This window comes from Pagrus pagrus (genome assembly GCF_965226575.1).
Source record: "Pagrus pagrus genome assembly, chromosome: 1".
Lineage (NCBI taxonomy): Eukaryota > Metazoa > Chordata > Actinopteri > Spariformes > Sparidae > Pagrus > Pagrus pagrus.
In genome coordinates this window covers 28,548,780-28,561,058 of record NC_140185.1, presented here as the reverse complement: position 1 = coordinate 28,561,058, position 12,279 = coordinate 28,548,780, and the positions used below count along the sequence as shown (strand labels likewise).

General features: G+C 39.6%; 1 protein-coding gene across 11 annotated transcripts in view; it reads left to right on the top strand.

Annotated features, from left to right (window-relative positions):
* Nucleotides 1–12,279, top strand: part of esrrga (estrogen-related receptor gamma a) — a 123,333-nt gene that overhangs the window by 30,475 nt on the left and 80,579 nt on the right. The window contains exon 3 of one of the 11 annotated variants that reach the window (XM_084354284.1): nucleotides 1,511–1,564. The exons of 9 other annotated variants lie outside the window; for them this stretch is intronic. In XM_084354284.1, the coding sequence (XP_084210410.1) occupies nucleotides 1,548–1,564 (17 nt within the window). In that variant the 5' untranslated portion in view covers nucleotides 1,511–1,547. Of the gene's footprint in view, nucleotides 1–1,510; nucleotides 1,565–11,070; nucleotides 11,178–12,279 lie in introns of those variants that run through there. One more of the 11 variants, XM_084354275.1, reaches the window with a different exon arrangement.

The window sequence follows — 12,279 nt, the reverse complement described above, 5'->3', positions numbered from 1 at the left end:
TAAAGCAACATTATGTAACTTTTTTACCTCAAAATAGCTTTAGAATAATTTAGATGGTACAGTGTCTTGTAATAGGGTGAGTGTGAAGTGTCAGAGCCACTCTGCCCCCCCAACACTTGTTTCACACTGCAGTGAGAGGGTGGGATCACAGCGTAATCGCACAAAATACCCATTTCTACACAATATTGCTTTAATGAACACTTTTTTTGTCATATGTCCAGTATTTACATGAAATAGAGAGAGACTTTAATAGAACTCACTAATGCTTAATTAATTTTAAATTTAGACCCCTAAAATCAGTTTCTACTGGGAAGCAGGTGAAAGTGTTGATCTTCATCTTTTGGTCACTGTTTCTCTCTTCCTTTTTATGTTTCATAAAACAACCTCCCTCCTCACCGTCATTCCTGTGATGCATATTGCTCCTCCTCCCCCACTCTCCACACATTATCAATCTCTTTCTCTTTCTTTCTGTCTCTTGCTCACTCTTTCTCTCTCTCTTTCTCTCTACGGTTGAGTGGTGAGCAGACAGAGGGAAAGAGAGAGAGTGAGAAAAAGAGTGAGAGAGAGAGAGAGAGAGATGTGAGTCTCGGCCAATTTGTCCTGACACATAGAAATGCTCAGGTGGGAGAGAGGTGTCAAACAACTGAGAGAGAGGGAGCGAGAGACAGGTTTGTTCGAAGGGGGAAAGAGAGGATGAAAGAAAGAAAGAAAAACAGAAAGAGGGCGGACAAGAGGTTGGAGACATGTAGAGAAAAGAACTTATACATACATTGCAACACTGTGATAAAATTGTGAGGCCCAATTCAAATGTGACTGTTTGGAAAACGTGCCAGAAACCTCAAAAAAGGAGACCAATTTCGAGACAAGGGACAGACAGGGGATAGCTATACAAATTTCTGAAATGTTAAAATTCAACAAAATAAAAGCAGAGTGAAAAGAGAATGAAGAGGGATGAGAGACTGAGGGAAGGTGGAGAGAGAGAAAGTGATTGTATATGAGACAGGAGAGAGAGGGAGAGGCAGCGATGGCTCCCGGGGCGTCCCCCTGTGATAGTGGCATGTTCCCCTCGTGTCGCAACAAGAGAGAGAGTGGGATCGACAGAGAGAGAGATGTCTAATCTTAGAGGGTAAGGGAGCGTGGACTCCCCAGGGCTTGTCGTGCTCAGCACCTTGTTAACCAGACATCTCTCTTTCCATCTCTATTTCAATCTCTCTTTCCACCTTGCTCATTCTCTCTCTCTCTCTCTATCTCTCCCTTGTCTCTTTTTGGTTCTCTCTCCCTCTTTTTGTTAGAAAGGGAGGAAGAATCAGGCCTTATCTATCCATCTATCTATCTATCTATCTATCTATCTGGGTCTATTTCTAAAGAGATGTGAGCAGTTAGTGTTGTTTCATTTGCTTGACAGTGTGTGTGTGTGTGTGTGTGTGTGTGTGTGTGTGTGTGTGTGTGTGTGTGTGTGGGCACGCACGCGTGTGTGTGGGCCCGCGCACGTATGTTTTCCTGTTGTCAGTGCATTGTCAGGTTAAGGAAACTCCTGTCTCTGGTTAATGGAACATCAGCCAAGGTTAACACAGACTGGCAGCTAAGTCCGAGCACACACACATACACACGCGCACACACACACACACACACACATACACACAGTAGCAGGGTAGTTGCCATTCTCAAAATCTCTGAAGCACGTCTCGTTGTCAAGTGTCAACAGCAACCACAATAACAATAGTTCAGGTAAATACAGGAGGGCGCATTGTTGCATTTGCTAGTACGGCAAGCCCCATGGATGACATAGTCCAAGCATACAATGACTGATTTATTTTGCAATCTTATAGTTGCAATGAATTTAACATTGCCAAGGCAGGATAACGAGGTGCATACCTCATTTTTTTTACACCTAACGTTATAAACTGTTGTGTGGGTTCAGGTGTATGGGTCACTGTTTAACTGGAGCTGTCTAACTTAAACACTGTCTGATCTGAGTTTAGAAAAACTAATTTAAGAAAATTTGGGAAAATAACATAAATCCTATGTAAGAACTAGAACATTTGTTAGTTTCTGAGTATTTCAGTCCCATTTCTTCAACATGTCTTACATCTGTACTCATCTATTGATTATAGGGTTGGTGGTGCAAACACAAGCTCCTCCTGTTCACATATTGAAGCACCCTTTAGCTAGACACTGGACCTCAGTTGCTCCCGATGGTCAGGCCAGTGCCTTGTATGGTAGCTCAATTTGGTTGCAGCTCATTTACTATGTACTATATGCCATGGATCTGTATCTGAATTCATTGTTTGGATCCTCAGAAGTACACATCCCTAGAAGGTGGGTGCTTCAGAAGACCTGGTGGGTCTGTTGTAGGTTGTGTCTCCTCAGACAGTCTGGATTCACAAGGACCAAAACAAATTCTGAATTGAGGTATAATGTTCCAACACATTTGTCTCTTAAATATCTTTTTTTATGTATAAGCCACCACATAGGAATAATTCATTCTTTAAAAGTTTGATAAATGACGTACAATGAGTTCCACTAATGAACAATTTGTGACGACAGAGTTCCAGGCTGAGGCATCTGTGTGGGACTACAGGATATTATGCTGCTTAGTGCTGAGCTTTGAGGTTTCAGGATGCTGTAAAACAATGTGAGAAGCACTTTCTACTCGTTCAGACACTGCCGTAATGAGAAAATACTCTTAATCCAGCTCACACATACACACACACCGACACGCGCAGAGGCGTATTTCTGCTGCCGAGTGGTTTCTTGGTGAAAGCATATTGCGAGAGAAGCAGTTTAAGGAGTGGCAATTATAGTTTTGGACAACGTCATTGATTTAAACTCCTGATTAGAGGAAAGGTGACAGAGGTGGTACACACAATGGTGAGTGTAGGGGTGGGGTGAAGATGAGAGAATGGCACACACACAAACACATGCATCTACACACACACACACACACACACACACACACACACACACAAACACACACACAGCCTTACTCTCTCCGTCAGTCATGGGAATGCCTTAGAATGGCAGAGGGTCCCCCCCTCATTCCTGCTTTCATGTTTCTCTCTCTCTCTCTCTCTTTTTCTCGACACACCTGACTGAAATATTGATGTCTCCCAAGCGCTGCTGTTCATGCCTAAGTGGTTGTTTTTGTTTCAAAGAACGAGTGACTGTTTCACGCACACACACACACATTATAGGCATAGAAAGAGGCAAGAGAGGAGGCACTCAGCTTTCTTTATTGCATTATGCTTATGTACAGGTTTTTAAATATGGTACAATTGGCCTTCTCTTATAAGTCTAGTTAGTTTCAAATGCTATGTTATTATTGAATGTAACAGGATTATTGTTATTAGGTTAATGATTCTCAAAAGGAGATAAAGGGGAATTTCTTAATTTGAAATCCAGATAGAAAAAGTTATAGTTTGGAGAGTTAACTTGAGGATGTTATTCAATTTTTTTGTCATTTCAGCATATAGTTTAACTTCTCACAGCTATTTCTCCAAACCACACAGCAAAATAGGTCATTTGACTTTGCCACGGAAACATTTTTTTTGATTTCCCAATTGGCTGGACAACATAGTTTGTCAGTGCTTTCCAAAGTCATTACAAAAATCTGTTACAAAACTTACTGATATGACTGAGAAGTGGTCAGAGATATCAAAGTTGGACAATTTCTGTACCCAAACATCCACGCTGACCCCTGTAAGAAAGTTTTATTCAAGGCACTTTATTTCTCACTCTTGGACTCTCTCTTCGGGACGTTATAGCAATAGGTGGCCAAATGAAACGTTGTTACCTTGAGTGAGTTGCGAATTGTCGAAAACTAAAACTTAAATCTGTATGAACAAACAACCAACACTGTTCTTCTCTGGTGAGGACGTTGCTGTTATTGGTTGGCTAGATTGTTTCCATAGGGAGCAGCTTTCCAAAATATTAACATGCATGCTTATTTTGTACCAGAATGTTAACATGGTAAGTTCTATTATTCTTGAATTTTACTTCAGTCCCAGTGGCATTTGTCTCTCTGCACGGCAGGAAAATACATGCATGTGTATACACACACACACACACTCTCACTCAGAAATGCTGTTCTGTGCTGCCTCTGTGTTACCGTTTAGCATATCCTATTAATATTAGATGAGAATCATTTGTATCTGAGCGCACCATTGACCTTAGTCTGCAGAGCATGTAGACTACATGTGTATGCATGTGTCTGCACACTCAAGCCCCGGCTCACAGAACTTGTAATAGTGGATGTTACTGTATAAGCAGAAAAGTCCCTTTGATTTTATTACCCCAAATTGAATAAACAGAGGAATTTAACAACATCAGTTCGTACAAACGATTGATCATAAAATATTTTTTATAAAGCACGGCATACACCTGTATTAATGGAGCCGTCTAGCAGCAACCTAATGACACCATAAATTAGAGTTACGGTACATAACAACAAAAACAAAAACTTTATTTGGCCCTAACACTATTAAAGTAAATTACTCAAAGTGGCAATGACAAGTGACAATTTTTTGCCCCCCAGGGTTTCCAAGTGGTATTATTGTTGGTGCAGCTGTTGCAAAGAAGACTGGATTTTTTTCTATTTTCCTCAGAGTCTTTTAGTCTATAATAGAAATGGATCTGCAATTAAGCTTCCTTTTACCGGGTGACCACATGCCCGGTGGCAGACAAAATTGTATAGTGATAGCACGGTTTATAGGGAACCAGTGTAAACACAGATGGTTTCATTATTCTATATCCATTACTTTTGTGCAATCAACATTACTTCATACTGATACGTTGAAGTAGAACATTTGCCAGTTTAAGTTGTTAAAAACAAAAAAAGTCATACTGTGTGTCTGTATTTGGTTGGCACTGCATCAAGACAAGATGTCGAAGAAGTCGGCAGTTTGGACGCATTTTAAGATTGCTGATAATAAGTGCAATACAAATATGGGATTTTGTTTTGTGTTATGACACCATAAAATATGACGACAGACAGATGCTTAATTCAAAACCTCCATAGAAGCTTCAAATGTAAAAAAAAAAAAAACATTCAGTACATCTCTAATCATCAGCCTGTACAGGCAACCATACATTTGCTGGTGTGAGGCCTCTTGCACGTGTTTAAGCTGGTTTCTTGTGTGGTGGCAAAAAAAAAAAGATTTTAAGCAATTTGTACAATTTATTGTTCCACACACGAGATAAAAATGTCAGCTAAACGCTTGGTAGTAAATGGAATTACCAGGTAACACCAGAATATACACTTTGTGTCTGATACCACTTTCATTGAGAGCCTGATGAAGCCTGTGATATCTGCTGTGTTACGAGATTCATTTAGGCTGTAGTGTGTTAACTGCTTACTGCGTGTGTGTGTGTGTGTGTGTGTGTGTGTGTGTGTGTGTGTGTGTTCAGCCAATGCTGGGGTCTACAAGCTGATGTCAGATTGTAATTGAGTAACTCTAGTTCGAATGCATCTCCATTAGCGCTCCCTATCAGTGTGGGCTCACTCTGAGCCTGCACAAGAGATACACAGCCTATAATCCACCCAGTGTTGCTGCTTCTCAAGGATTGGCAGGGTGACTCACAAAACCATACTGTAATTCAACTGTGAGACTTTTGCTGCAATGTTGGTGTGCAATATGGGTTTGTCTTTTGTTCCAATAATACAATAATTAGTTCATGGCTTGTAAAATAACAAATTAATAAACCCTGCCTGGCCAATTTGCTCCAGGTTGCTAAACAATGGGAATAATACGTAATAATTAAATAACAAAAATGACATACAATAATTATCACCCTACATACACATCAATCCATCAATCCATTTCTGTCAAATAATTGGGGTCAGGGTCTTGGTGGCAGCAGGAGAGGTTGATTGTACTCATGAAAACAATTGCTGTGATATGAAAACATGGCAACATCAGCAAAACAGCAAAGACCCAACCTTTTTTTGTAAACTTCCATCATCCACAGTCTTCCTGTGTAATGAAAAATTATTCCTTTTTCATAAGAGGTGGGTAATCTAGCCAAAAAACTAACTCAGGATATATTTAATCACAATTATCAATCTTAATTGTATTCTTTTTATCTTAAAAAAATTCTAAAATTAGATTGTCAAGGCCTTCAAAATCGCTAACAATCTACAACCATGAGAATGCCCACCCCTATTATTCATTGAGGGAATGGTTACTAAAGTTTTACTTCCAAGTAATGTGGTCTACATAATCTGCCTAAGGTGAAATCTTGTTTACAACCTCTATCATCATCTCATCATGTGTTTTTTGCCTTGTAGCACTGTTTTGAGTGCTATCACAACCGATGGCTCTGGCCATTATTTTAATTATAGTATGGTTATAGTTATGATTGATTGCAAAAAACATAGTTTTCCTTTATTGATTGGCACCTGTGATCATTTGAATATTTCAATCTAATTCCCAAAATGTGATTAAAGGACCTAATAATCATCTTACATTAGTTGTACCTGAACTTTAAAACAGAAACCCCAGACTGACAGAGGTATTCTCAAGAATGAAAGTGGGACTAATATGTTAAGTCCTTTAGTGAAGTTATGATCCATAAGAGTAGGTCTCTATTCAAAGATATTGTATGTGTTTTGCTGTGTGTGTGTGTGTGTGTGTGTGTGTGTGTGTGTGTGTGTGTGTGTGTGCGCGTGCGTGCGTGCGTATGCATGTGTCTGTGTGTGTGCTTTCAGTGTGTCCTCTATGCCCCTGCATTGTTCCCCCCATTGTTTCTCTTCACAAAAAGTCATGGCCTGACAAGGTGCTGCACGCTGTAAAAATTATGCCTTGTTTATACGTATTTATTTCCCCTTGACAGTTTAATTATTTCTGGCCCCATTGGAGGAAACCACATAAAAAACTCCCCGTGTTCATACAGATTCTAATTAGGAATGCTGGGAAATTAAAACAGAGTTGTTTCGAAATGCTGTCATTTTTCCAGGGCCTCGTCTTGGAATTATGTCTCAATCAGCACAAGCGGAAATAATTACTTGTATACCTTCTAACTGCCAACATTTACCAAATGGCAAAGCAATTTACAGCCATCATGGCCCGGGAAGCAATCATTGGGCCAACTATAAATTCACAGGTCGACGGTTTGGAGAGCAACATTGGAAGGAAGGGTTATTGTGGAGAATTAGAGAGAGAGATAAAGGGTAGAGGTCTTTCTTTCTACCTGTTTTCTCTTCCCCTTTCTCTTTTCTTCCACTTTAACCCTCTCTTCCCTTCCTCTTTTCAATCATTCTCACTATTTTTATCTCCCTTTCTTCCTCCAGACGTTTCCACTCACGTCTGAGTCTTTTGGCTTATTTTACAGTGAAAACATAAGACGAAGACATGCTCACACATACACACACTTCTCAAATGGATTCAGTGCGACGATTAAGTGATTATTTCCACACACACCATTAAACACACTCATTGCAGGCACAGACATAGACAAAGGCCCAGATAAAAACATACATGAGCACAGACACTTAAACACCCGCTCACATTGGCTTTAAAGTAATTACTCACACACGTCATTAGACACAGACACAGATGAAGTGGAGTGTGTTTATGTTCTGTGTATCTTGCAGTGTAGATTATTGTAGTTCCCTTTTACTCTTTGGATGCAATAACATCATCCATCTCTTCTAACAAATTAACTCATTTTATCAGCTTGAAGTTTAAAGAAAGCTGTTCACACAACAACAACTGCAGGTGAACCGCAGTTGTTGTTGTGTGAACCTCAAAAAGTGTGAGTGTGAACCTGTTGTGTGAACCTCAAAAAGTGTTGAGAAAACATGGCAATTAATCAGAATGTTAATTTGGCTCCAGTTAGGTAAAACAAAGCTTTCAAAATCGTTGTCATGTCAAACTCTTCCTGAACAATATCCTCAACAATAACTGTTTCTTCACTTGTGTGCTACTGAAGTGATTTAAACGATTGAGTTCACATTTGTGTTTGTATAAGCCTACTTATTTATAATTCTGCGTTAAGCTGGCCTATAGATACAAACATTTGGTTTTGTTCTTTTCTAATCTACGTCTTATTTACACTGCCTGTTCTGACCATATTTTTACACTTCACCATGCTGACTTCAGTCCAACAGGTTACAACCTGACCTGACAATTTTTTTAGGCTCTGTGTTTCGGTTATCAATTAAGGATCAAAAGACTGAAATAGGAAGAAAGACATTTTTACTGTTCACCTTCTGTAGGTTTCTGTTATGAGGGGATTTGCCAGTTGGTGAAGATTTGGAGTTTTATGTTAATTGAGCGTTTAACCAAATTTCAAGGAAAATGTGTCCATTTTGATGGAACTCTGATAGCTAAACGCTTGCTTGTTTGTGATTTTAATAGTTTTGAGGTGTACTTTAGAGTGAGACTGAGGTTTGTCTTTGTGCCTTAATGGTTGGATGACTAGGCTTTTGTTGCTGTGGGTTCTCTCACAGAGAAATTCAAATACAAATCTGAAATTTTATAATGCAGTAACTCACCATTTTATTATCGGTCAACTGTGATACACACAACACAAAAATAACCCTTCACTTTGAAATACAACCCAGTTTATCTCTTCAGCTAATGTCTCATTTTAGTCCACTAGCATGGAAACATAGCTTCTTTTACATTTTGGCTGTACATTTGGTGCACTGCTAATTTCAGTTTGCAGACCTGGTAGCTTATTAGCTTGTCAGCAGTAGCACACTGAACAGATTAAAAACTTAAGTGATACTTTCAAGATTAGTCAGTTTCATCAGATTCACTACTACTATGTTCCACCTGCTCATATGCTCGGAGGCTAAATAAATATTTCTGATGTATCACCATTGACCTTTGGTTTTCTCCTTACATAAAATAAAATAGCAATGCATTTAGAAATTACTTCACTATTTGAGAAGTGTTAACATATATAGCAAATATCAAGACCATTGACAACTGGGCAAACCCCATCTGCTGAGGAAGATGTTTGAACAGCTACCAATGGACCATGTGTGGAAATCATTTTTGTAATCCCTAAATTGTTTGTTAAATAATTAATTTAAGTTTTTTTAAATGGGACATTTCAAAATCAAACTTTTTCTCCGGTGGACAAACTCAGTCACCTCAAGTATAGTATTTCTGTACTATGTATTTACATATGCTTTATTGCATTTTTTGTCTATTTAACTTTGACCTACTGACTGTTAAATTCATATTTGTAACCTACACACGCAAACACAACTGATACAGATCAAATATCTATGCTCACCAGTTTGAAACTGGTAATTGATGTTGAGGTTAGACTTCACATTTTGTTGTCCTTGAAAATCAAATTTTGTCTGTAGGCTTACCTCTTCTCTCAACCCTGCACTCCCCCCTCTTCCCCCTTTGCTGTTTTATCCCTTTTCCCCCTTCATCTCCTCAGTACGCACACTCTCTCTTACCATCTTTATTAGTAGTGGAATTATTCACTTGGCTTGCACCTCAGTTTGAATAAATTGAGTGTTGAACTATTGGAGAGAGGGGCTTTTTTGGCAGGCATACATTTGTGTCTGAGTATGCGTGTGTGTTATGTGTGTTGCGTTAACAAAGAGACAGCATTGAGAGACGACTAATCCCAGTGGAATAGCCCACTCATGTTCTGTTTGAGAGCGGCGTAATTAAAGGAGCGCACCTCTCCGAAGTCACCTATTTCAATACAAAACACTGCTTTACACAGACACACAGGAAGAGAGACAGATACGAACACACACACACACACACAGTGCTTTCGTACCCAGGCAAAACTCACTCTGTATATAATTACATCCTGGTTCTAATTTATCCCTGGGAATATATCAAAACCTGAGGATGAGAGGGAGGGAGGGAAGGAGAAAAAAAAGTATGTGGTGGTAGCTGTGAGGTTCATAGGGTCAAGAGAATGTAAGAAAATAGTGCTCTGGTGATAAAATTATTACAAATATTTTTGTGTTTATTGTTAGATACACATACTATCCATTGTCGTTCTCTCTATAAATCTGTCTGTTGGCCCCCTTCACAACATCTTTATCAATTCAGCCAGTTTTCCACCAGTGTCCAACAACTTCCTGAATTGCAATCTTCTATTTTTTTTACCAAAGAAATAACAAATATGCTCAAAAACGGGTGGATTGATGCACACATGGGTCGGGCAATGCCCAACGAATTGGCATATGACATTGTCCCCAGTGAGACTCTCCCGGCACCACCAACATACATACCCGTACTGGCTTTTAAAAGTCTGTGTCCTGCCCCACAGGTCTGTAACTTCTGCCAACAACTCTTGCCTTACGGCAACTCTGAGGGGACAGACTTCTTTGTGCTTTATAGTGGGGGGCCTTTTAAATCCCGATGTTGCGATGGTACAGGGCTCAGAAGATAATGACTGTCAGGCGATGGACGATGTCGTCGTCTATTGGCCCAACCCTACTACATCTTGTAGACAGTAGAGCTGCAAGGATTAATCGCATTAATCACTTAGTTTATGCAAAAACATTGATGTCCAATAATTAAATAATCAAATAATCGTATCAGTCATTTCTTCAGCAAAAAAGGCATATATTTGCTGGTTCCAGCGTCTTAAATGTAAGAATTTGATACTTTGCGCTCATTTATGACAGTAAATGAAGAGTCTCTGTGTTTTGGACTGTGGGTTGATCAAAAGAGGTAATTCAAAGACATCACTTTAGGCTCTGGGAAATTGTGATGAGAATTTTTCACAATTCTTTTCACATTTTATAGAATAAATGATTAATTGTGAAAATAATTGCCGGATAAATGGATAATTAAAATAATCATTAGTTGAAGCCCTATGTGACAGAAAGAAAAATACTGCCTCATGTGTCTTTGATGTCTTGGGTGTGGAGCAGGAGTGGGAGTGGAAGTCTCATCCATATGTGTTTCTGTGTGCACACACAGTATGTGGCTGCAGCACTGAACATGAACATAGACTGAATGGAAATGATGTGCACACACACACACACACAGACACACTAACACACATCTTCAGTGTTGACATCTATCATGTCTGCCCTGTCTGTCCACGTTTGATGAGGTTACACCCCAGTCCAGCCCAAAGCCTTCCCCTTTTCCCTGTCCCTGCTTGATGAGGTCACTCCTTTCACTCTTTGATGAGGTGCGGTCCAGCCAACCTTCAATCTGACCACAGACAGGATGGTGACCGTAAGTGACCTAGTGTGTATGATATAGAGAGGGTGTGTGTATTTCTATCTGAAAAAAAAATCTGTCCTTTTTGTAATCAATTGAACTTGATGCAGGTTGAACTAAATCCCATTTGAAATACTGAAATACTATAGAATATATGCTTACCTGTAAACGTATTTTTTGTAAGAAGGAAGCTTGAGGTGCATATATGTATCGGTGCCCATGTGAAGGTCTAAATGCATTTACATGTAACAATCAAATAGTGAAAGCATGTGAAAGTTTACTTGAGGTTAATGATCTCTTTTTATAAACGCTAAGGTCACCTTCTTCATGTGACTCTCTTTCTCACCTCCTTTTTGTCACCTTATTATACACACATCTCTCTCTCTTTTTCTCTCTCTCCCGCTTCCTCTCCCTCTCTCTCTCTGTATAGTATCTGTCTGTATCTCTCTCTGTCACACACACCTCTGTCTTCCTAGCTGTGAATCCTGCCTGACCTTTGAATGGAATAGCAGGGTTGTCACATGTCTCTCTGTTCTAAAGAAATCACAACATACATCCCCTAAGATTATAAGCATGTGTATCTGAGTGCACATGTGTTTCTGTGTGTGTGTGTGTGTGTGTGTGTGTGTGTGTGTGTGTGTGTGTGTGGCCATCTGTGGGGTTAAGTAATGTTTAAATGTATTTATAATCTTTGTTTGACTAAAAATGCACAATTGCCACACAAATCTGTTACACTGCAGCGTATGCAGTATGTCTTAGAATGAGACTTAATTGTTGATGTGTGATTGAGTAAGTTTCTGTGTGTTATGCATGTGTGTGTAACTTCCACGCACATTCCTCCAAAGGTTACAGAGTTTTGGTGACAGGCTCAAGAAAGCCCCCTAAACCCAGCAGCTTTTCGCAGCAGCTGGTGTTCTCTCCTTGGCCTTGATCACCATCACTGCCCCTTCTCTCCCTGGAGATGCCTGGATGGGGGAGACACACACACACACACACACTTGCCCCCCCCCCACTCATACACATGTAAGTGTAGTGTAGTCACCAAAGCCATGACATCTCAAAAGGTAATCTTTATTGATTTATCCACCATTTATGTATTTAACCAGCATGTGATCTA